The sequence below is a fragment of the Acipenser ruthenus genome, chromosome 20 (genome assembly GCF_902713425.1).
Source record: "Acipenser ruthenus chromosome 20, fAciRut3.2 maternal haplotype, whole genome shotgun sequence".
Taxonomy (NCBI): Eukaryota; Metazoa; Chordata; class Actinopteri; order Acipenseriformes; family Acipenseridae; genus Acipenser; species Acipenser ruthenus.
Window position 1 is genome coordinate 29707049 of NC_081208.1, and position 25765 is coordinate 29732813.

The 25765-nt window shown below is 41.9% G+C and overlaps 3 protein-coding genes across 4 annotated transcripts; all 3 read right to left on the reverse strand.

Annotated features, from left to right (window-relative positions):
* Positions 1-871: 871 nt before the first annotated feature.
* Positions 872-2512, reverse strand: LOC117425105 (leukotriene B4 receptor 1-like). The gene has a single exon (XM_034041783.3). The coding sequence runs from the start codon at positions 2498-2500 to the stop codon at positions 1397-1399; it is 1104 nt and encodes a 367-aa protein (XP_033897674.3). The 5' UTR covers positions 2501-2512; the 3' UTR covers positions 872-1396.
* Positions 2513-3230: 718 nt separating this feature from the next.
* LOC117963680 (cholesteryl ester transfer protein-like) lies at positions 3231-12931 on the reverse strand. 2 transcript variants are annotated; one of them, XM_058993875.1, is made up of 16 exons: positions 12721-12931; positions 12458-12572; positions 11972-12103; positions 11043-11113; positions 10256-10343; positions 9709-9778; positions 9064-9124; positions 8856-8947; positions 8113-8295; positions 7437-7487; positions 7088-7243; positions 6846-6913; positions 6577-6619; positions 6411-6480; positions 6084-6169; positions 3234-5994 (listed from the first exon to the last, which is right to left on the reverse strand). In XM_058993875.1, the coding sequence occupies exons 1-16, from the start codon at positions 12848-12850 to the stop codon at positions 5920-5922; spliced, it is 1491 nt and encodes a 496-aa protein (XP_058849858.1). In that variant the 5' UTR covers positions 12851-12931; the 3' UTR covers positions 3234-5919. The 2 variants fall into 2 exon arrangements, with proteins under 2 accessions (XP_058849859.1, XP_058849858.1); XM_058993876.1 differs by lacking the exon at positions 7437-7487 and having other exon boundaries at positions 3231-5994.
* Positions 12932-18094: 5163 nt separating this feature from the next.
* Positions 18095-25294, reverse strand: LOC117425112 (homocysteine-responsive endoplasmic reticulum-resident ubiquitin-like domain member 1 protein). The gene is made up of 8 exons (XM_058993877.1): positions 24843-25294; positions 24288-24365; positions 23979-24056; positions 22735-22880; positions 22178-22291; positions 21667-21999; positions 20005-20128; positions 18095-19694 (listed from the first exon to the last, which is right to left on the reverse strand). The coding sequence occupies exons 1-8, from the start codon at positions 25005-25007 to the stop codon at positions 19530-19532; spliced, it is 1203 nt and encodes a 400-aa protein (XP_058849860.1). The 5' UTR covers positions 25008-25294; the 3' UTR covers positions 18095-19529.
* Between the last annotated feature and the right edge of the window lie 471 nt (positions 25295-25765).

The window sequence follows — 25765 nt, forward strand, 5'->3', positions numbered from 1 at the left end:
AAACAAAAAAAACCCAGCGCCCACACTTACCACAAATGTGTATGTTAAGAATACACTATATATATATATATATATATATATATATATATATATATATATATATATATATATATATATATATATATATTATAGGTTAACCTTTGTCCAATGTTGAGCCAAGTAGTTGTGTATGAAATATACCCACCGGTATATAATGAAATTTGTATTTATTTCCTTAAAGTTTTATTATTATTATTATTATTATTATTATTATTATTATTATTATTATTATTATTATTATTATTATTATTATTATTATTTGCATCAAAAATAAACAAACACTTCCTAATGTTTATTGCAGAACTCGAATTTGGTTTTCAAAACAAAGGACCGGTAATTTTAAGCAATGCTGACTGATTTGAAGAGTCTCTGCTGTTTAACATTAGCTATTAGTAGAATAACTAATTACATCGATTAAACGGCCTGATTTTGAATATATATATATATATATATATATATATATATATATATATATATATATATATATATATATATATATATATATTGGGAGAGAAAAACATGACTCGTGCCGTACAGCTTCAATTTAATTGTAACGAGTGAGGTAAGTGAGGTTTTTATGCAATTCTTTATTCCTAATTTGATTTAGTTATAATACAATGTTTTAAAAACAGCGAGGTTCTTCTTCTTCTTCTTCTTCTTCTTATTTATTTATTTATTTCTTAGCAGACGCCCTTATCCAGGGCGACTTACAATCGTAAGCAAATACATTTCAAGTGTTACAATACAAGAAATACAATAAGAGCAAGAAATACAATAACTTTTGTTCAAGCAAAGTACAAGTGTGACAAACCACAATTCAATAATACAGCAGATAATAGTGATAGTTACATCAGGATATGATTAAATAGTGATAGTTACATCAGGATATGATTAAATACAAAGTACTACAGGTTAAACACTTGGCAGATTACAGTATTCTGAAGTACAGGATTAAATGCAGTAAAATAAGGGGCAGATAAGAGCAAAATAAAGCACATGAAAAATAAACCTCAAGAACTCACTAGATAATGGTACTAAGCTTAAATGCAAAGTGCATATATGCATATTTATTTATTTATTTATGTATTTATTTGTTTATTTAAATGTTGGTTTAATCAGCATATATACAAAGCATAAACATATAACAGTGTTTTTAAACATTCAAATCAGATCATTTTGGAAATAACCTTCTTTAAGTAGGCAGGGCAAACAAAAAAGCTGATTTGAGTTGCCAGGTTCTTCGGTTGCTTGCTGTTGAACTCTTCTTAAAATGCAATGATGTGGGGTAAATACTTCATACTAATATACAGTATGAAATGAAAGTGCTAGCCAAAGCCTAAAGTGCTGTCAGGATGAACTACTTTTTATATTTTTGTTTAAACTCCACACACATTGGCTTCACTTGTCTGTGTGAACCTTTTTGATCATAATCAAGCTGGGGAGTACACATGGAGCCCTGTCTATTTGGTACATTTCTGGTGGAATCCATGGTGAGGGTGTCCCTGGCTTTGTCCATGTGGGAATGACACACCTGTTCTAATTGTCTGACTAGAGTTGAAGTCCTAATGCCTCTGCGGAGACTGCGAGAGGCGAAGGCGTACAGAATAGGATTGATGCAGCTGTTTATAAAACTCAGAGCCCCTGCTAAATTCGTACCTGTCTCAGAAAACGATTCCAGACGTGCAGAGTTCTCCAACTGGGAGTTTGCTTTCAATAAGCTGGTGGAAATAGTGAGTATATTGAACACATGGTAGGGGAACCATAAGATGAAAAAAGAAAACACAATCGATGTGATGAGCTTACCCAGCCTCCTGCCTGCCTGGAAAGAGGTTTGCTTCATTCTTTTGCTGATGAAAAAGTATGAAACAGCCAGTGTCATGCATGGGATCACAAAACCCACTAAGGTTTCCAGCATCAGAACCGCTGCTTTCTGATTGTGGGACGTGTATCCAGTGGCTAAGCACTTCTGCCGTCCATTCCTATCCTCCACTTTTCGAATTCCAAGAACAGGAATGGCAAAGAGGCCAGCAAGGACCCAAACTAAGGACAGCAAGGTCCTGTCGCTCTTCCTGCCCCTGAGCTTCTGTTTGCACAGTGGGTAAAGCACGACCATGTAGCGATGAACACTCATCATCATCACAGAGAAGACACTGGCGTACATGCTGCAGTAAATCAGGTAGCAGAAAAACTTGCAGCAGGCGATTCCATAGAGCCAGGTGTCTGCCAAGGCGTAAATCCACAGTGGCAGGGTGACCAGAGTCAGGATGTCTGTGACAGCCAGGTTTAGCATGAGCTTCATGGTGAAGGTGAGTCTCCGTACCTGAGAAAGGATAGCCCAGATGACCACTGAGTTCCCTGGGACCCCCACCAGGAAGCAGGTTCCCAGGACAAGGCTTGGGGCTAGGGAGTCCCCAAGCCAGGAGGTCTGGTTCAAATCAAGGGTATCGTTATACAGAACCATGGTGAAGCCAGGCAGTGCTCACTGAAATAGCTAATGATCACCTGACAGAGTAGAAGGGTTTTTATCGTTCCTTGCAATGAATAGACAGCCTTTTTTTTTTAAAGGGGCAGAGGATTGATGGAAAGCACCTTTTTTTAAATTTCCTCTGATTCATACCTTACCCTTTGCAGAAGTGCTATGGTGAACCGAAATGAGGGTTAAAGGTCATTAACTATTATAAAAGACTTACATTAACCTTACATTTCTTAAATGAATTGATTGCTTAAGTTTATTAAGCATATATATATATATATATATATATATATATATATATATATATATATATATATATATATATATACATTTCCTGTCTAGCACAAAACCAACATGAGACAGAAACCTTGCAGCGTCTATGTCGGTGTGTGGTTGGTGTGGCTGGATTTGCATGTTAAATGCTAATTAAATGCAAACTGTTGTTAGGCAAAAAAAAGATGCACATCTCTGATCATTTACGGAATGCCCAGTATAAAAATTGCCCCCATGCTTATGCAGTTACTGTAGTTTTCCATACTTTGCCATGCATCTATATGCATGCTTTACAGTGCTTAAATACACAAGTTGACTTGGAAGTTAGACATCTCTTTTGAAGCCACAGGGATACTTTCAGCGTTCTATTTTTTTTTTTTACTAACAGGATGTGATGACTGAAACAGAAAATTGTCTGAACAACAAGAATATACTAGTTAAGGTAACTGGCATGTCGAACCCAAACCAAGTTGTTCTTTTAAATGTACAGTGAAAACAAATTGCCTGTGTTTGATGCAGGGTCCTTACAGTCCTGAGTCCATGTCTTCCCTGCTTTCTACAGTTTTGCATGGTTGTATCAAGAGTTATCTTTAAGTGATTGGAAGCTAAACAAATGTTTCTGCTGTTCAGTAGCATCAGAATAACCTTTAGAAATGCATGAAATACTAATGAGGGGGATAGTGGACTCTAAGTACACTTGAAGGTTCCTCTAGTTTTAGAGATCATGTGACAAGAGCTACAGACTTTCATTTTTAGAGCCCTGAATTGAATTTTGAGTCCTTCATGAGTGGGACTTCAATGGAAGCAGGTGGTGTGTGTTGTGAATGGGAGCCTTTGCAGGATGCCAGTATCTGGATTCCCAAGGAAAATGAATGACAAGGTCATTCCATTTGACTTTATAACCACTTGTGGCTGTATTGCGTGTAAAGTACTCTCTCCAGGGTAGCCTCCGCAGTAGTCTAGGTATAACCCAACTCCATATCTCTCTGTGCCTGCCTACGACCGTCTGCACACTGATAACAAAACACTGTAGATCTGTCAGTACTTCCTCTGTAAAAGGTAGCAATATCACATTGGATTTGTTTCAAGCACTTCCTATGGTTAGGGCTCTCATTATGCTATGTAACATGTTGCTATACTTTACCAATGGTACCAGTATGTCACAGTATTATTATTATTATTTTAAAGAAAATGTATATAAAAAATGACACTCGCCCAACTGTGCAAAGATGATAAGTATGATGAGAACAGATTTGGCCATGACTGTATATGTCGGTGTTATTTCTTGAAACACTTGTCAAAGACACCTGCACTAAATTCTTGATTTTGTGGGAGTGGCTAAAAAAACACTAAATACATTAAAAAAATGTTGCTGAACTAGAAAAATGCGTTCATGGTGATACCGTTGCAGTGCAGAACTGCCTCTCCATGGTTTAGTGAAGGTGTGAGATGCGAAAAAAGAGCATGAGGAATTTGCACCAGGATTTCCCCACGTTTATACAAATGCATTTCATTTAATTCCAAGAGTATTTCAAATAACTAGGATACACAGGGATTCCTAGAAAACTACGATGTGGATTTAATCTTAATCTAAACTCATTTGACCATACCTGGATTAACATTTGGGATATTGGATATTTTCTTTATCGCAGATGTGAACTCTAAATCAGACGGTTATGCTTTAAAGATTTTAACTGGCGCTGCAGCTGATTTCATTGCTACCAGTATCTGCACAAAGCAAATTCTTACTATAAGTGCCCATTTCCCTTTCACTAAATGTAGGCCAGTAACATACAAATGTTCCAGCGGTGTCCATGCTCTAATTTTAGTCACTCTGTTAAAGAATAGTAGCTTTAAACTATAATGAAGGACGATACAAAATAAGAGACGCTTCCTGGTCAGAAAAGGTTGTGTAAAGTGACAATGTGTCAAACAAAACATGCCCTGTTAAACAACCCTCCCCCTGTCCCCTGGAGCAGCTCAGTTACAGTGCAGTACATAGCGACCCAATGACTTGGGGACCGCTCCTTCCGTTACTAGCCAGTCATGTTAATTTACATAGTTGGAGCAGTTACAATTGTTCAGTTTACAAAAAATGTTTTGTGACGAAGACCATGGCAGTTTATCACTTTATATAGATGCACAAACAAACCCCATACTGCACATTTCAGTCCCGTCCTCTCTCAAGGAGAGTCAGTTGTCCTCAGTAGTGTGGTGGTTTTGTGATGTAGACTAATTCACACTGCAGGGGTAAGTTGATATCACTTATAAGTTTCCCATGTTTAAAAGCACAGCAAAGTGTAATGAAGCACAGTGAAAGCACGGTAAAGCACAGGTACAGTAAGCATTGTAAAGAATAGCGAGGTATGGTGAAGCCTATTAATAAACACGTCACACCAGGGGTGTGTTCAAGGCAGAGCGCTCCAGAGCGTTACGTGGTGTTTTCTATTCAACGCCCTGCACGCCGAGTGCGCTACGTAACAGTAGCGAGTCAAGCTCAGAGCTGCCTCGCTGGAGGTTCAAAATAGCTGACCTGCGTTATCAGTGCAGTGGCTGCAAATGGATTTTTTCAGATATGGATTTGTATGACCAACACACGTGTGATAAGTAATATTTTTGTTGTCATTTTAGCTTTTTAAAACTGATTATGGTATTTTTTTTAAAGTGACGACTGTTTAGAAAAGGAAACATGCACTGTTTATAACTTGACAACTCTGACTCACGCATCAAGACGTCAAACCAAAACAAGTTTCAGTAACTTTATTACAAAAATACAGTAATAAAGCAACTGTTTTAGTACACTTGCCTTCTATTGTGAAGCTGCTCGCTCCTAACGCACCCTTCAGTAACTGCTAACATATGTTACAGTCACCACGAGAGAGCGCTCTGCTATTGAACGCAAGGCCAATGCACAGTATAGCCTTGGGAAAAGCATGGAAAAACAGCAAAAATACAGTACAAAAATACCATGCTAAACCTTTTATACAGGATCCCCTTATGTTGGTTACTTCCGTTTTCTCCCACTGCACATTCACTTAACAACGCTGGTCTAAATGTATAACAGAAACAATGACATTTCAGAATTCTTTAACATCAAACTGAAAAGCACTATTCTGTTAACAGGAGTGCTCTCGCTAAAGTTTTTTTTTGAGGAAATCCACAAGCAAATGATGAGGAAACCCAAAGTCCAGCTGAATGACAACATATCCCTGCAATAGAAATAAAAAAAAAGAGATTTTTTAAAAGGTATTTGCGCTAATCATGTAATTATACAAACAGAATAGCGTGCATGATTTACCTCTTGTGTTATAATCTCAGGATTAATAATTTCAAATAAATTGAGGCGGTTACGGTCCATCAGCGATGTTAAACCAGGTTCCAGATCTGACAGAACGGAGAAACAAGGTATAATACAGACCTGTAATAGAGTCCCAATGCATAGCAGTCCGGTCCATTCCAGGTCTTGCACACCTTATCTAATGCTTACAAACCATAGAGGACTTGTAGCAAAGCCTGGAGTGGTTCAAACTGCTATGCAATAGGAGCCTTATTAACATTCCTGCATTGTTCAATTATTAACACAAAGGTAAAAATAATAGTATGGCAGACATACAGGTAGACTTACATGAGATCACTTTTGGTATGCCAATCCTGTGGATCATTTCTTTAAAATAATCCATGTCAGAGTCTGTGTCCTACAATGCAGAATGCATATGCAATTTAGAAAATGCAAGGATAGTGTAACTATGAAATGCACAGTGCAGTCCAGGAAGTATTGATAGAATACTAACCAGATCCATCCCAGCGGAGTCTGATACCTTCCTTATAGATATCCTGTGAAATGCACACAGACACAACCACATTAGAACGAAGCAGTGCTTTATTAGAAATTGCTTTTAGCACGTTGTGGGGGAGAGGGGATCCAGGATAGGAGTGTGGGTGGAGATTCCCAAGGACTGGGGGTTACATTGTATTTCTTAGCATTTTATACATGCCACCTTGAGGGGTGCAACAGCCCACAACTCAAACACCCGATGCCAGCAGAGCTAGAGATACTCACGATACAGGGTTGGCATCCAAGAACAATTTCTTATTTGCATAAGAAGCTTGAACAGCTACTTCAACATCCTGCACAGACAAAAACAAACAAATGGACAGATTTGTCTCCTAAGGTAAATACAGATATATAGATAGACAGATAGACAGACAGACAGACAGCACACCATGAGGGTAACAGCACTCTGTGAATCGCTGTGTTCCCTATAGATATCAACCTGGGGCAGGCCAGCCTCTGAAGCTCACCGTTTCAATATAAAGTGCTGGTGATTCTGCGTTGCTGGAGTTGATCCTCAGCTCCACAGCGGCTGCGCTCTTCACTATGGTGCCCTGTGGGACCATCGATAGCTCCGGGGCTGCCAGGCTCCACACCTTAGCCACCGGGTTTTCAGAAGAAATGATCTAGAAAAGGAAAAGCAGCGGCAACCTTAAATAGAGCCCTTTAAATACCAAACACGTGTGTGGCTTTGCTTTACATGTCAGCATGTCAGCTGTCCACCCTGACTGCCTGGTTATTCATATTTTCAGAGTTGATATATAGTGTGTGAATGAACGCTGTCACGTTGGCATTTATCAAACGGAAACCAAACGTCACCTGGTGTAAGATATCAGGCATGGTCCCGGACAGATCAACTTGAAACAGTTCCTAAAAAAACAGAAAGGGTCAAAGATTAAGCAGTCTTTATGTCATTATGCTTTTTGTTTGTTTGTTTGCGTGACAGAGAGAAAAAGTGTGACTGTTGATAAGGAGACTTGTAAAGAACAAAAGAAATCTTTGAACTATTGCGGGAACAGAAAAAACCTGTTTGTATAACCTGAAGCCACCAAGACCCAAAGAGGTGGGAGTGAAGGGTTAGGTTCAGTCTTGTGATGGATTCTGTATAAATATGGGACAACTCAAGCTGCAATCCTAACCTCCAGTGCTGCTCTGCAGAAACTCCAGACTCCACGTCAACATGGCTCCCAGTGGAGAGATGAATCGACTTATTAAACCATTATCTAAAAGTTAGTTAACCACTTGAATTCATCTAGAATTCTAGTCTGGAAAGTGAATGTTAATCGGTATTAGTAGGAAGCAATGAACTCTGTCTGAACCCTGTTGAATATGCTGTGTAATAGTGTCTGTCAATCACAAGCCATTTGAATCGTGATTATACTGTATTAATAAATATTGCAGGAGTAAGACATTAATTAATAAACATGGTCAATGAAACCGCAATCCTTCCCTGGCACTTTGTTGTACATGGGATTGTGTGCTTGTGAATATATACCTTTAACTCGTCTCCTGCTATGTGGCGTATGAAGCGGCGATCCTCGTGGGCAGCCTTCACCATGGGATTCAGAACCTGATCAGAGATCCAGAAATACAACATGCGCGACTCCGACAGCAAGGCAGGGCTGAACACGGACTCGTTGAGGAATGAAGACGGGACCTTTCTGTACAAAACAAGTCCCTTAAACCCAAACAAATGCCTTTTAATCACAGTAACCTGTTGTGTCTTATTAAACTTAATCTTCTGTTCCTTCGTCAGTATGTATTGCTGGCTGTTAAAGATTTGATGCTGAAAATGTCTAAGGAGGGGAAGAAATTACAAGTGCACCCCTTGTGGTCATGTGACCCATCCACCTTGCTCAGGCTTGCTCACAGACAGCCACGTGAACTGTAGGCTGGATCCTTATTGAACACACCAAACATCCACACTGCAGTTACTGTAACAAATGAGGCTTAAGAACAAATAAAACAGAGTAATAAACAGTACAACAAAATATCATGCAAATTCAGAGGGTTTAAAGTATTCATTTACTAAGGAAACACACAGACAAACAGCTCTGTATCCAACAGGATACTCGTCAATCACTAGAAATATTTCACGAAGGAGAGAAGTAGCTGATCAGCTGAAAACTCCCTATTTAGTAGCTAATTATTAAAACAGTGAATTTTCAGTGTATTTCTTCTCTCTCTGCTGTATGTATACACATAGACAGTGTACTGTGCAACAGCAGCAGGTCTTACCTTATGGTGGGACTCTATGTAGCTCGCTCTCATGGACGGTGATGTTGTCAATGAGATATCCACTCCTATGTCCCCGTCACTTAGGAAGAGTTCTGTAAAAACCCCAAAGCAAACCCCCTGTTGATTCTGTCCAGACACATGGGCAGCATTTCCAGCTGGCAGCTCCACCCTGTGACTTGGAATGAATTAGTGAAGCGTTAACTGTTACCTGCACGCGCCTGTATGAAGTCCGCCAGTATATTGGCTACAGTGTTGATTTCTTTGCAGATCTTTAAGAAAGCAGACATTACGGAAGCAATTATTAAAATTAACAAATATTTCCTTTTTTATTGCAATTATATATAATATATATATATGTAGAGAGAGAGAGAGAGAGAGAGAGAGAGAGAGAGAGAGAGAGAGAGAGAGAGAGAGAGAGAGAGAGAATGAGGGCCATAAGGGCAGTTCAACATGTATGACAGCAGATGGAGCTGTTTGATAACCTTAGCATGTGCAGATGGTATGTCTGTACACTTTCACAGCGAATTGTACAGACTCCGATTAACACTAGTCTTGGACTATCTTACCTTAGATAACATTAGATAGTGCAGGATTAGTGCTAAGCAGAGTCTGTGAAACCAGCCACTATATTGTAAGGCCACTGTTGCTTAATATTTTACCTGAAAAAATGTCTGCATGTATTATTTCAATATACTGTACAAGAGTGACGCAACGCAGCAGTTTCCTTTTAATTTCTTTTGTGTACAGCAATACTCGTTCTGAGGGGTACTCTGAAACCCCTGCCATGTCTGACGGTGCATGAAAGTGTCCAGCACTGACGTCTCGGGTTATGCAGTCCCCATTCGTTTCTTACCTGACTTTTAATGACAAGCTTCACAGTGAAGGAGATGAAGTCTGTGAAGCGCTTCTTCATCCATCCCGGCCTGATGTACAAATCAAAAGCACAGGCAGTTTGCAACTTCCTGGGATAAACCTGGTCTTAACCTGTTCATTGATGGCTGTGATGGCACTGATCTTCCCATGCTTATCACATTATATATATATATATATGTGAGAGCGACCTTTTCAATTTAATAATATTTGTTTATTTAGCAGACGCCTTTATCCAAGGCGACTTACAGAGACTAGGGTGTGTGAACTATGCATCAGCTGCAGAGTCACTTACAACTACGTCTCACCCGAAAGACGGAGCACAAGGAGGTTAAGTGACATGCTCAGGGTCACACAATGAGTCAGTGGCTGAGATGGGATTTGAACCGGGGACCTCCTGGTTACAAGCCCTTTTCTTTAACCACTGGACCAAACAGAAATGTGTTACTTCATTTAGGGTACCCCCCCCCCCGATGTAATTTGCTGGTTGCAAATACCTGACGTGTATAAGACAGTGAACCCATACGTACTGCTTGTCACCCTGCAGATGTAGTAGCAGCTTGTGGAAGGTCAGGGTGCAGTCTGAAGTGTCCGCAGCGACTCTCCCTTTCCCACAGTCTGTTGAAGACATTGTGAAGCCTCATTATGCTCTAGAAATCCCCAGCAATAAAACCCTACTGCCTCCTCACATGCCAATGGCAGGCTTGTCGAAATATTAACAGTCCCTGATCCCTGGTACCGGAATGGACCCTCAGCTATAGAAATAATGCTACACAGGACACCGAGACTGAAACTGAGAAACTGGGATGTAAAAGTTGTAAGACCTGTGACGTCAGGAAACGCCAGGGTTTCACCTGTTAAAACCCACTCTGCAAGTCTGCATGATTTACATTTCTTTTAATATATTTTTTAGAAGAGATTGGATTTAGCAGACTGCTGCCTAGAACTGCTTTGTGAAACCAGCCCCACAATTCTAGCCCTGGTCAGGCATACTAGGCTGTATTCTAAGGCTCTTCTGGGGTCATTGTGTGTGTGTGTGTGTGTGTGTGTGTGTGTGTGTGTGTGTGTGTGTGTGTGTGTGTGTGTGTGTGTGTGTGTGTGTGTGTGTGTGTGTGTGTGTGTGTGTTTTATACAGTGGATAGCATAAACAATACTTAATTGTCTTTGTTGGAAACTGAGCTACTGAACATTATCACGTTCTACATTTAAAAAAAGAAAGTCTCACTAGCTCCTGTAACGACTCATTCCTGCCTGTCTTGTCTGCCTTCTGCGGCTCTTTCTTCAGCAGCGCCCCCTAGTGGCACACTACACACTTACACAGCTTTGTGTTGACCCGCAGATCGATATGAGATTCAATTTCAAAGTCGACGGAATGCCCCAGGTTGATGCTGTGGAGGGAATTTCAGTACCACGTTACAATACGAGAAGGGTATTATTCAGATCTGTATGTACAGTATCATTCTTATACAGTATTGTGTTTACTGTAGTGCGGGCAACAGTGTGGAGTAGTGGTTAGGGCTCTGGACTCTTGACCAGCGGGTTGTGGGTTCAATCCCAGGTGGGGGACACTGCTGTTGTACCCTTGAGCAAGGTACTTTACCTAGATTGCTCCAGTAAAAAAACCAAACTGTATAAATGGGTAATTGTATGTAAAAATAATGTGTCAAAGATAATGTAATTGTATGTAAAAATAATGTGATATCTTGTAACAACTGTAAGTCGCCCTGGATAAGGGCGTCTGCTAAGAAATAAATGATAATAATACTATTTTGGTCACATTAACACATGGTTTTAAATGTACTGTCTGTAGGAGTGTTATTAAGCAGTGCGGGCTGTGTTCATTATAATGGGCTGAAGTTGCAAAATATCAAGTCGCTCTCCTTTGCATAAATTAAAGTGTTACAGTTGACACGAAACGCATAGGGAGAGGGGGAGAGGGGGAGATGGGAGAGGGTGGAGGGTGAAGGTGAGAGGGGGAGAGGGACAAGGTTGATAACCGTCAGTAAAAAAAGTCACATTTTAACACTTCTCCCAGCGAACGTTCCCAAGTAAATGTTGAAAAATTAGCAATGATGTGTGATTCCAATTTTTAAAACGTTTAAAAATATTACACTGCGATACGGACAACCGGGTCTCAGCAAAGGTAATGCAATGCGTTTCATGTAAACTGCAGGGTGTTCTGTAACACTTCACACTAAGTGTACAACGTGCATGAACTATTAGATGTGGATGAAATAGTTACTCACAGCCACGACCCGTAGCCGTAGTGCAAGGCCCCCTTGAAGGTCGCGCTGACGTTGTGAATTTCAATCCCAATGGCATCGTTTTCCCTCAGCTCCACCTCACTCTTACCTATCGACAGGTTGTGGATTTCTAAACTGTGGACAATTTAAAAACAACAAACATTGCGATTAGATCTGACTGGTAAGTTCACTGTGCATACATTGCATTAATATTGTAATATACAGCATTCAGATCACTTTCACGAGAGACATGATTGCATGCTTTCACTTGCCATGGTTTCAGGATTATTTTTTGCTGTTTCAACTCTTTTTCTCTTGAGTTAGGGTTTTTTTTTTTTAGTAAGAGCGGTCTGTTTGCATACACAGCGATTCAGCATTGGGAGATCAAACATACATACTTATGTGGAATCCTCTGAAACTGAGAAATTTCAAAACAACATAAAAGGACTGATAATCTTTCAAGAATAATGATCAATTCCACTGACTTACTTGTTTAAGCCATACAAAACCTTCCCAATGAACAGTATGGACTTCTCCCCTTTCATGCTGGGATATTTTGCATGTCTGAATGCAGCCTGGATCACTTGGGTAGTTTGCTGATTTACTGTAAAATAAAATAAAAATACATGTGTATGTTGTTGTTTGGTGTCTGGGCAGCTTTATCAATTAAAATAAATTACAATAATAACATAAAGAGCAAAACATAACATGCAAAAGACGTTTGGTAACTGGAGCAACACAAGCATACTTACAAACCAAGGCAGCCGGTTTGGTGACTCTGCAAACTATCCCTGTGGATTTAAAAGGTGATGCGCCAGCGTCACAAGCCAAGGACCCAGGAGCAAGGCACAGCAGCACCATCAGCACCAGCGTGGGGAACATCGTGCCTCAGTGTAAAATACAACTCTGCTCTCTTACCAGCCCTCAACCACAGACTAGTGAACCTTAGTGTTCCTAGAAGTCTGGCTTTATGTAACTGAAAGGGGCTATACATTGATGCCTTTCCTCTGGAGAAAAACAAACAGGACATGACTCATCTTCCTCTGGCTGTTGTGCAAAGTTCACATTTCCTAACACATTTACTAATGCTGAAGTTTAACCCTTGCAAATCCGCTGCTCTGGAAAGCACAGGACTAAAGCAGCCCAGCTAACCGTATGGGGTGGCAATCCTAGTTATTCTAGGTCTCCAGGTCGCTGTACACGATTCCCCGCTTGTGTCTGGGTTTATACAAGGATAACCAAGGGAGACCTGCCATTGCTGTGCATGACTGTGAAGCTGCGGGAACACAAAGAACAGAGGCTGGAAACGTCATTCCAGGAGACTGGGGGACCTAGTTTGAGACAACGGTGCTGTATCAAACCCCACGTCTCCCCTGGTGTGCCATGCAGTGGCCTGAAACCTAGTCTGCTGAAACCAGGTTCCTAGCCACAAAGTGGCTTCGTGTTCCCCAAGCTTTAAAAGCTAAACAACAATCCTCACTTACAATGCAAAACATCCAACTCTGGTCTTGCAGGGCCATCCCACCCCAGGTTTCACAGCTGAGGTACAATGTTGAATTTACATGGATCCGGCTGGAGGTTTAATAGGTTAAAAAGAAAACAATTAAGAACTTGTCTGGAAGAAAACAAATGGTTTTAAAGGGCCAGCGCAGCCCACCCCTGGGCTCAGGTGCAAGCTTTCTGATTTCAGCTGATGATAAGAGCAAGGTGTAACACAACGCTGAAGTAGAACAAGGGAGAAGCTGTGGTCTGGAGAACGGGTCATGACACAAGAGACGACATTGGCTTGCGTCTCCAGCAGTAAGAGCCACACCTTATCTGTACTACAGGTTCTTGCTGTATTTTTCCTAATTCACAGCCTGCCAGTTTTGCAACTGATATCTGCTGTTATATTTTGTAATCCAGGTAAACTGATGATGTTTTCAAAAGTGCACATTTTGGAAGGATACTTTTCCAGAAGAGGGGAGGTTGTCTGTGTTTTCTGGTCATGTGTTCGGTGTAGACCCTTTAAATGGATTCCTGACACACTATCATTTTATAAGTGAACACCACAAATTCCATTTTATTTTATTTAGTAATTACTCAGAAAGTTATACGTTCATGCTAAATGCAAAGAATACATTTTTGTAATAGGCTTCCATTTTTTTTTCTTTCAATTAAATCAGGAGCAGAAAGTCCCCCATATACAAAGACGCCCAACGCACACATTCTTTACATTTGTGACATTATAAGAATATAAGAAAGTTTACAAACGAGAGGAGGCCATTCGGCCCATCTTGCGCGTTTGCTTGTTAGTAGCTTATTGATCCCAGAATCTCATTAAGCAGCTTGAAGGATTCTTGAAGGACATCATACTGCTAAATCTGAAATGTGGGGTGTAACGGTGTTCTGTACGGGTATCAACAGCACACTGGTAAGATTTCTCATTATTGTCACTAGGGTAAAACACGCTTTGCTCAGTTTCATTCATCATGTTTAAAACCGTGAATGGAACGCAGAGATTTCTAATGAAGGAAGACGCTTGCAAGTTGAGAAGGGGAATGATCCACGGTTGGTCACTACGCTGGCGAAGCAGGAACACAGCAGCCAGGCCGGCCTTCTGCACTGATTGAAACAAAGGAAGTGCAGGAACAGAGGAAACACACAGGCTGTTACTGCAGACTGGGTTAGAGGATGAACTTTAAAAAACATTCCGTCTCAAAACTGAATGCTGAACTTCAAACACATTCATAGAGTTAAACACTTGTGGCAAAGCTCCGAGCGTTTACAGAGCATCACCACACTACAGCATACTCCTTCAGTATTATATTCTGCATGCTACGAGCCCTTACAGAGCATCACCACCCTACAGCATACTCCTTCAGTATTATATTGTGCATGCTCCGAGCGCTTAGAGCATCACCACCCTACAGCATACTCCTTCAGTATTATATTCTGCATGCTCCGAGCGCTTAGAGCATCACCACCCTACAGCATACTCCTTCAGTATTATATTGTGCATGCTCCGAGCACTTAAGCGCGTCACCACCCTACAGCATACTCCTTCAGTATTATATTGTGCATTCGCCGAGCGCTTAGAGCATCACCACCCTACAGCATACTCCTTCAGTATTATATTGTGCATGCTCCGAGCGCTTAGAGCATCACCACCCTACAGCATACTCCTTCAGTATTATATTGTGCACGCTCCGAGCGCTTAAGCGCGTCACCATCCTACAGCATACTCCTTCAGTATTATATTGTGCATACTCCGAGCGCTTAGAGCATCACCACCCTACAGCATACTCCTTCAGTATTATATTGTGCATGCTCCGAGCGCTTAGAGCATCACCACCCTACAGCATACTCCTTCAGTATTATATTGTGCATGCTCCGAGCGCTTAGAGCATCACCACCCTACAGCATACTCCTTCAGTATTATATTGTGCACGCTCCGAGCGCTTAAGCGCGTCACCATCCTACAGCATACTCCTTCAGTATTATATTGTGCATGCTCCGAGCGCTTAGAGCATCACCACCCTACAGCATACTCCTTCAGTATTATATTGTGCATGCTCCGAGCGCTTAGAGCATCACCACCCTACAGCATACTCCTTCAGTATTATATTGTGCATGCTCCGAGCGCTTAGAGCATCACCACCCTACAGCATACTCCTTCAGTATTATATTGTGCATGCTCCGAGCGCTTAAGCGCGTCACCACCCTACAGCATACTCCTTCAGTATTATATTGTGCATGCTCCGAGCGCTTAGAGCATCACCACCCTACAGCATACTCCTTCAGTATTATATTGTGCATGCTCCGAGCGCTTAGAGCATCACCACCCTACAGCATACTCCTTCAGTATTATATTGTGCATGCTCCGAGCGCTTAAGCGCGTCACCACCCTACAGCATACTCCTTCAGTATTATATTGTGCATGCTCCGAGCGCTTAGAGCATCACCACCCTACAGCATACTCCTTCAGTATTATATTGTGCATGCTCCGAGCGCTTAGAGCATCACCACCCTACAGCATACTCCTTCAGTATTATATTGTGCATGCTCCGAGTGCTTAAGCGCGTCGCCACCCTACAGCATACTCCTTCAGTATTATATTGTGCATGCTCCGAGCGCTTAAGCGCGTCACCACCCTACAGCATATTCCTTCAGTATTATATTGTGCATGCTCCGAGCGCTTAGAGCATCACCACCCTACAGCATACTCCTTCAGTATTATATTGTGCATGCTCCGAGCGCTTAGAGCATCACCACCCTACAGCATACTCCTTCAGTATTATATTGTGCATGCTCCGAGCGCTTAAGCGCGTCACCATCCTACAGCATACTCCTTCAGTATTATTGTGCATGCTCCGAGCGCTTAAGCGCATCACCACCCTACAGCATACTCCTTCAGTATTATATTGTGCATGCTCCGAGCGCTTAAGCGCGTCACCATCCTACAGCATACTCCTTCAGTATTATATTGTGCATGCTCCGAGCGCTTAAGCGCGTCACCACCCTACAGCATACTCCTTCAGTATTATATTGTGCATGCTCCGAGCGCTTAGAGCATCACCACCCTACAGCATACTCCTTCAGTATTATATTGTGCATGCTCCGAGCGCTTAAGCGCGTCACCATCCTACAGCATACTCCTTCAGTATTATTGTGCATGCTCCGAGCGCTTAGAGCATCACCACCCTCAGCATACTCCTTCAGTATTATATTGTGCATGCTACGAGCGCTTAAGCGCATCACCATCCTACAGCATACTCCTTCAGTATTATATTGTGCATGCTCCGAGCGCTTAAGCGCATCGCCACCCTACAGCATACTCCTTCAGTATTATATTGTGCATGCTCCGAGCGCTTAAGCGCATCGCCACCCTACAGCATACTCCTTCAGTATTATATTGTGCATGCTCCGAGCGCTTAAGCGCGTCACCATCCTACAGCATACTCCTTCAGTATTATTGTGCATGCTCCGAGCGCTTAGAGCATCACCACCCTACAGCATACTCCTTCAGTATTATATTGTGCATGCTCCGAGCGCTTAGAGCATCACCACCCTACAGCATACTCCTTCAGTATTATATTGTGCACGCTCCGAGCGCTTAAGCGCGTCACCACCCTACAGCATACTCCTTCAGTATTATATTGTGCATGCTCCGAGCGCTTAAGCGCGTCACCATCCTACAGCATACTCCTTCAGTATTATATTGTGCATGCTCCGAGCGCTTAGAGCATCACCACCCTACAGCATACTCCTTCAGTATTATATTGTGCATGCTCCGAGCGCTTAAGCGCGTCACCACCCTACAGCATACTCCTTCAGTATTATATTGTGCATGCTCCGAGCGCTTAGAGCATCACCACCCTACAGCATACTCCTTCAGTATTATATTGTGCATGCTCCGAGCGCTTAAGCGCGTCACCACCCTACAGCATACTCCTTCAGTATTTTATTATGCATTTACAATGTACTGCTGTATTTCTCTGCCATTCTTGTCTATGTTTTTGATATTGTAAACCAGTTATTCTAAAAGGGATTAACAGTATAGTCATGCTGCCTTTTTAAATGAAGAGTCTTCCTCCTGAGGGTTTTTGCAGCCTGGTGTTTCACTCTTTAATTAGACATCTTTCTTAGGGAAAGTTAACTGGAGCATTGCCAGCAGCTGTGTTCGAACTTTGCTGAGTGATGTAACGATTGCATGAGTATTGGCTGAGGTCCTTCAGGAAGATGATGGGACATCAAGGGAATTTGCTTGCATAAGATGATTGTAAACTGTAAATAACAAAACACAAAGTTCACAAGACAAAGCTTTATATATCCTCTTCAGTCACACTTTTTTTAAATACATTTTTAGAAATTTTAAAACTGTGTGCGTGAACTCTATGGAGTGCGAGAAGTTGCCCGGCCATGACACTGAAAAAAAAACAGATCTGAAAATAGATACATAGATAGGATACTTAACATAGTACAATTATGCACACAGTGACTGAGGGGATAGAAAGCTTTTTAAAATTTAAATACTACGTAATTTCAGCATTACCGTACTGCAAGCATATTGGAGTGTAGATAGGAGGTGTGCTTATTCTTCGTGAATACAGCCCACAGTGAAAAAACAAATACAGGACACAGGAATCACGCAAAATGCCTTTATTAATTAATAAAGCTTACCACAAACATACTGAATTATTATATCAAGATCATTCATAACAAAGAGCTGCATATAGGCGACAAACGACAGCTGACTGATGCGAAACAATTACAACAGGAACTGGGATTGCATTGTTTGTGTATATACTATATAGCGATAGAACAGAGCCCCTTTCACCCAAACCTCTCCAGTGAGTACTGTTAGAAAATAAACAGATACACCTTCAGTTTGGATAAAGGGAGCCTTGCCATAATTATACAGAATATAGTACAACTAATAGATCCAGCCTCTTATCAAAGAAAGAATTTATACAAAAATGTACAGTTAAACTAATCCTTACTATAATGTTCCTACATTTACAGTTAATAGTAAGAGAATGTATAGAGAGCTCAGGAAAATATCGAGATTCTGTTCTTTTATTTACGACGTTGAAAGCTGCTGGAATAGAATTGCTGTACCGGTTATCTTTACAACTCTCCGGGTAACAGTGTAGAACTGCAGTTCAGCTCCAGTAACATGTTTGAAATGATAAAGACCCCTACAACACTGGCACTGGGGACCCAGCGGTTTCTAATGACCGACCAAACTAGAAGACACTGCAGCAGGTACTGCAGCACGCGCCCACGCGTTTCTACACTGAAGAGTTACACACAGCGCTCCCACGGGGTCTGGTTCATTCACAATTTGGCCCGTTTGACAGTACATTGTACAGCACAAGCTATGAACCAGACTCTAAAAGGGTTGTTCGCTAATTCCCATTATTTTTTTTATTTTACTTTTTATAAAAGTCAGACAGCGAAAGTGGGAGCGCTGTCTGTGTATTTCTACTTTTTATTGTCATTAAGGGTGATCAACAAAAGATTTTTGAAGCTTGTTTACGATACTGAAGTGGTGTACCGATCTCAGACTGCAATGCAGCACACACACCAAAAAAAAAAAAAAAAATTTGAAAAATGAGATCTGTGGTGCATTTACAGGGGTATAAATATGGCACAGAGATTTTACGTTTGGTCGAGAATATAAAGTGCTGCCGTGATACTGTACACCAGTATTTATTTCCCAGTGTGCATCTATTTACAGTATATACAGGTATACAATATACAATAAATGTCTGATTGAATATATGGGCATCACTTCAGTGACAGGGTTGTTGTTTGCATGAGTAAGAGTAGAAATGGACTGTACTGTGAACTGACGATGGCATTCAATAGTATTAAATATATAAATGTCCCCAAAGTCCAGACTGCCTCATCACACATTGAGATCAGGTATAAAAAGGGAGTGGAGGGGGAGCGATATCCAGCTACAATGGAACCCCTGCCACTTACTGTGCAGTGCTGCCGACTGGTGGAGACGCCAGTGGTGTACATATCGGCACGCCTATGGAATGCAGTTTACATCAGCCCACTGCTCTCCTCGTTAGTTTGCGATCGCTTGAGGTCCTTCGGGTATGAGAGAGGAAAAGAAGGTCTTGAAGAAAACCCAGGCTGTGATGAGCACGGAGCGCCTCTCGGGGAGCGTGGCTGGGAGCGGAGCCTCCGCCTGCCCCTGCTCCTGCTCCTGCCCCTCCTCAGACACGTCCTCCTGAGCACAAAAACAAACAAAAAAAAACACTGCGGGGTCAGGAGAGAAAATGAGCTTGCTTCGGACAAAGAGGCAGGGTGGAACGTTCATACATCGATAAGTGACTGAAGAACTTTTAGGGATAAGAGCAGTCTGAACACAGTAGCACCTTAAACTCTCCCCCAGTTACCCAAATCTCTGTTCGGCATGCAGTGCATGTGTGAGGTGATCATCAAGACTATAAAAGCACGTTTTCATACAGAAGAGAAGTGGTATTGCAGGGTGACAGACCTGTGAGAGATACTCATTCAGTAAATACAACAGCTCTTACCGGAGGGTGGTTGCGGTTTTGGTTTTCCTGGTTTTGGATATCTTCGGCTGCCCGCACGGGGACTGGATTGTTGGGAACTGGTCGTGCGGGTCTCTGTCTGAACGGAAACCAACCGGCAGTGTACCTGCAAAACACCAAAAAAGAATCAGAAGTGTGCAGGTAACAAGTTCAGGTGTGTCAGGTGTGGATCAAACTGCTCTGCAATGGGAGTCTTATTTCCATCCCTGGTGTAATGCTTTTACTATTGTCAATAAAGGGTTTTCACAGCTTCATTCTCTTGCTGCCACCATTAATTCAGTTTCTGCCTTATATCAAACAGAAGTGCTGCAATGTTAACAGCACACAGGGAAATTAAATGCTGTCCAAAGTACTGATCAAACACATACACCCCTTAAATAAACAGCAAACAAAGCCAGAACTGCAACGAACTAGAATGGCATTCAGGAATTTGCAAAGTACACAGACAACCTGGACTGTGAGTTTTCAATAACAGCTCCTATCATTTATTTGCAACTTTCGCACATCAGTGGAGGAGAGGTGGGGAGTGTTTTCCCAGGGTATTAAGAAAGTCCAGCGTACACGCGTTTTTGCTCGTACCTTCTTCAGTGTACAGTGTCATCCCATTAATCAAGCAGCAGTGGGGAGAGTCCTGACACAGCCCACATGTGTTGGTGTTTATCTGTTTAACCCTCTTCAGACTTCAGTCTGCCAGTCTTAAAGACACCTAGAACTCCTGGAAACGGTTTGTTTTTCTATGAGAGCAATGCCGATCTTTCTGACACGATTATAAATCATTACAAGATGCAGGAAAGGTTACGAACACTGGCAGGGGTTAGGAATCTGCAAGACAGATGCCCACATGCAGGGATGGAAATAAGACTCCCATTGCATTGCAGTTTGATCCAGTCCTGGTTTTACTCTGCGTTTAATGAGACACAGCTGAGCTTGTTACATATACACTGTGGCTAATCAAGCTGGTATTAAAACCTGGATCGGCTGAAACTGCTATGAAATCAGTTTCGTATTTCCTTCCCCGAACATGCATTCTTGGATCTAAAGCAGCAGTGCTCATAACACAGCCCCTGGGAACCTTAGGCACACCGTCCATGCTGCATCCTGGTAAACTTGCTGTTGTCTAACTTGCACTCTTTAACCAGCCAATGTTTCAGAAGCGTGCATTTGTGACCTACATGCTGAAGGAGTGGTTTGAGTCAGTGTCTTTTGTAATAGGAAGCTTTGTTGTCAATACGCACTAGAGAGGACTGATATGCAGACACACTAGAACTGAGGAGCAAGTCCTGAACAGCTCTCACCCTTAGAAACATGTCCCATAGTAAAAGCACAACAAAGTGAAAGCCTGTAAAGTCATTTGAAGCTGCTTATTCTCCCTTTTTTTTTATTCCAACTATATTCATTTTTTTTTTTATTAGACTGTTTAATTGTTCTATTTTTTCAAACCTTTTATCTTAGTTTTTCTAATTTTACAATTGAAACACTTTTTACTCTACTTTTAATTTCTGTTTTATTAAATTTTTTACTAGACTGTTTTTAATTCATGGTTTAATTGTTTATTTTTTGCGCGTGTGTGCGAGACAGAATCGCTTGGGGATCCTCGTCATGAAAGGAGCTATAGAGATCTGAATTGGACTGGACTCTACTTACAAGTACAGGACCATCAGGGCGCTCATGACCATCACGAAGCGGCTCACGGAGGAGTAGAAGTACAGGATGCTGAGGAAGACGGAGAAGCGCGAGGCGGTGTACAGCCAGTCCAGCCAGTCCCGGTTCAGCTCCTCCTCCTCCTCCATCACCGGCCCGCCCTGGGCATTCATGCGCAGGTTCTGATTGGCTCCTGGGTTGACGGGCGCGGGTGGCGCAATGTTCTGGTTGACGGGGGCCTGGTCAGCCAGGGCGGGGGCGCCAGGGGGCACCACGGGCAGAGACTGGGGGCTGGGGGCCGGAGGGGAGGCGGCTGCAGCTGCAAGAGCAGCCTGGCTGCAATTCAACACAAACAAGCACACTGATAACCTGGATCCCATAGTCACTGTTTTATATTGAAACAGGGCTGCTCAGTGGACAAGCTCTCTAGCCATATACAGCCCAGTAGTATTATGTGCTTGTTCTCAATCCTAGTACTGCACTGTGCATTCTGTTAAACAGGTTGTCTACTTACTAATGCATGTAGTACTGTCGTGCATACATCTGCTGGAGCCAGAGAAGCTGCTGTGGGTTGTACATGGAATAAGCTGCAAAGCCAGGGTGTGACTGCGGATCTCCTCCTGTGTGCCTGATAGGATACAGAATCCACGTTAGAGTCTGCGACAGCTCGGAAACATTCCAGAATTCTGAACCCTGAGCTCTAGAATCTAACACTAGAATATAGGAACTCTTCCCCCCTGAAAATACTGCACAGTGGGTGCCCTGCAGTCTGTTTTGTTGAGCCATCCGATGGTTTAAAATCCTAGTCTCATAAAACCCAATTACAGTTTACTATTCCCAAACCCCTATACTGGCTGAAAATATTAGCATTGGAAAGCTGCCAATATAAAAGAACCTAAACCAAACGAAATGGTTCATAATAAACATTACTACTATTATTATTTTAATAACAATGCAGAATCGTGACTGAAAAGGTAACTAAAGGGAAGCAGCTATGCAAAATGATGCATTGGGTATTCATTCACTCTATAACAGTAACATCATATACAGTATCAGTACTGGGCTCCTCACATCGCTGGGTGAGTCCAGGCAGCAGCTCCATGCTGCAGGTTTCCTCTATGTCTCAATCCGTCTCCTGCAGCTGGAGGGGAGGCAGCTCCTACAGCCTGGCTGGGAGTGCGAGGGGCCGAGTCCACATGCAAATTCCTTTCTGTAAGCTGAACAAAAAGCCATAACCGCCACATCAAAAGGGGTCACTGCTGTCAGTGATAAACACCGTGGACTTGAGTCACTTCAGGGGGAGGGGGAGGGGGAGGGGAGCAAAGCAGATGTGCAGCTTTTTAACAGTGTCATTGTGGAACTGAAGATCTTTGTTTAACCAACATCCTTTAAAAAAAGGCTGACCTGCGTAAGTAGTCTGATATCGTACTGGGTGGTTTGGGGTCCCTTGTGATTTAAGCAAAGTTTGAGCGCGTAAAAAATGAAATACAAAATAAATATACATTTTTAAAAATGGTATTAAATGATATCAAAAACACTGAAAGAATGTTTTGTTTGTTTGTTGTGTTACTCTTGAGCTCATGTCGGTCATGCTACGCAACTTGCCATTCTTCAGTCATACTGCTGTGCATGCAAAATCATGATCTAAAACCAGCCACTTCTATATTTGAATATTACTGCTTTCAGATGCTGCTCTTTATAAAGAACATGAATTCTGTGGACGGAAACTTCTGCTGCGTATCTCGAAAACAAACAGGAATTGCAGCACTTGCTGACTAACTAAACAGAACCCTGTTTCATCACCCAATCTCCAAGGGCATGTCTGCTGTGCTCTTAGGAGTTTTTTTTTTTTTTTGGTTCTAGCCAACTATTTATAAAACAAGGAGACGTTCATGACATTGGTGTCCTTGCACACAGGCTGGGGAATGCTGAACAGGTTTTGCGGTGTGGGAGCAACACATCAGCTGTCCGAAAGAACAATGCACTTTCTATCCACCCGAACAGATATGCAAAATGAGTTTATGGTTTAATTCACTTTCCAAAAATGAAACAAACTCCTCTTCTTGGTTTTCAACAGTGTTGCTTTACAGAATCAGTAAATCATTTGTTCTTTTGGATACACCTTATTTGTCATGTTCAATTATACAGTTAAATAAAAAAAATATGGTTTAGAAGAGATTCAATATTAAATCTTAAAGCTATGCAAGAGGATTATCAACTTTATAAAACATTTAGAAAGTGCATCGCAAGCTGACCAAATACTGTTTTTTGGTTTGCACACAATAATGTGTATGAACAGGTGCATGTCTCAATACCTTGGCTTGTGTGGGCTGATGCAAATCCAACGGGGTCTTAAAGCTGCACACCAGGTGAAGAGTAGGCTGTGTGTCCGACTGTGAAAACATATGCAGTAAAAATAAATTTAAAAAAGGGTCAGATCTCACTCCAGCTCTCTGTTCCACAATGTGCAGAGTTTGGTCGCGAGACATGATTCATTTCTTAGGCAAATGCATCTAGCTGGAAACTTCCCCAACAAACGGATAATGCAGCAGATTATTAATATTATTTATTGTTATAAAATTCACGGAAGAGTAGTGTTCTTTCCAGAAAAGCTTCCAGCTTACCTTACGAAAGATGTCCTTCATGTGCAGATGGTCTGGCAGCAGTTTCCCTGAATAGATCAGCCTTTGGTCTTTTTCAGGCTAACAGAGAAACAACGCAGGTGTTCAAAGAGATTAATGAGAATGCATTGCACTTCCTCAAGGTTGACCACAAGTAACCCAACTCCCTCACAGGTACACTTGGGTATGGCTGTTTCCTAAAATGCCTCTTTAAACATATAAAACCTGTCTTGTATTCTAAACTATATGGGTTTAACACATTGCAAATACGTTTATAGTCCAGGGTCCAAACAAGAAGAGGTGTGTACTTAATTTCACGCATATTGACATTTTAAAGGGCACACTATAATGTAAGCATTGCTTTCTTTACTTAATTAAATACATCCTGGGGCCGGGACCTGATTGTATTGTATTTTATAACTGCTCTTGTCTGTAATGTGATATTTTGTAACACTATTTACCCAGGAGAGCCTGGCTCAAACGTTATAGTTATTCAGTTACCTAAATGCCGGTGCTGTGTTTACGCCCGGCCTTGCTTTGTGTTATATATGAACTTACCGGGTGGCTGGGGTAGATCCTGGTTAAATGCGTCTTCAGCTCCTTCACGGTCCAGGTCAGCACCACTCCGGGCACGGTCTGATCCGCGTACGCTTGATTCGGGGTTTTAATCGTCAGCGTCAAAGCCTGCTGTTCTCGCTCTGCGAGATTTGGTGGAAGCTCCATTTTCTTTTTTTTTGTTTTGGTCTTGTTTCTTGGAGAGAAAAGTTCACTTCGTCCTTGTTGTGTTTACGTTTTTTCTTCCAACCAAAAGGAGCAGAACAAAATAACCAACGGATTCCAAATAGCCAGGGTCTCTTGCACAACTGAGTTACTAGCTATATATTTAATAAAAATAGTAACGTTCAAAGACTCGTTGACGATTATATAATTTATAAACCCGAACCCCAGCCGTGCGGACTTCAAGGTACTGCGTCCAGTCACAAGTGCAGAACAGGAAGTTCATGTAGTGTAAAAAGAGGACGCTTCTAAAACGCAGTTGGCTGCTTGTGATTGGCTGGACTGTGCAGTTGGTCTGACGTGGAGGTTCTCGATTGCCACGCCTGCTATATCACTGCCTAGCGCTGGGGACAGCAGCTGCGGACTGGCTGCAAAAGATGATGCAATGTGTTGCACTTACTTCAGTCATGTTGCATTGTTCTAGAAACAAATACAGTACGGGTTCAAAGTGCTATGCACGTCTTTTCTACTTTATCAACGCCCCGAGGTGTTTGTTCGTGGAAGCATAAACCACAAAGTACAGTACAGTAAATTAGCTGTCTATTCTCGTATAGAAAGAGGTGCAGTGTTTTGGTTGGCAGCACGCCACAAATGGTGTTGTACACATTGAAACACAGAGGAGGCTTTTTCTGTTCCGTGTGGCCAGCCTCACCTTGCTCAAGCTGTGTGTGTGTGTGTGTGTGTGTGAATCTGCTTTAACGATG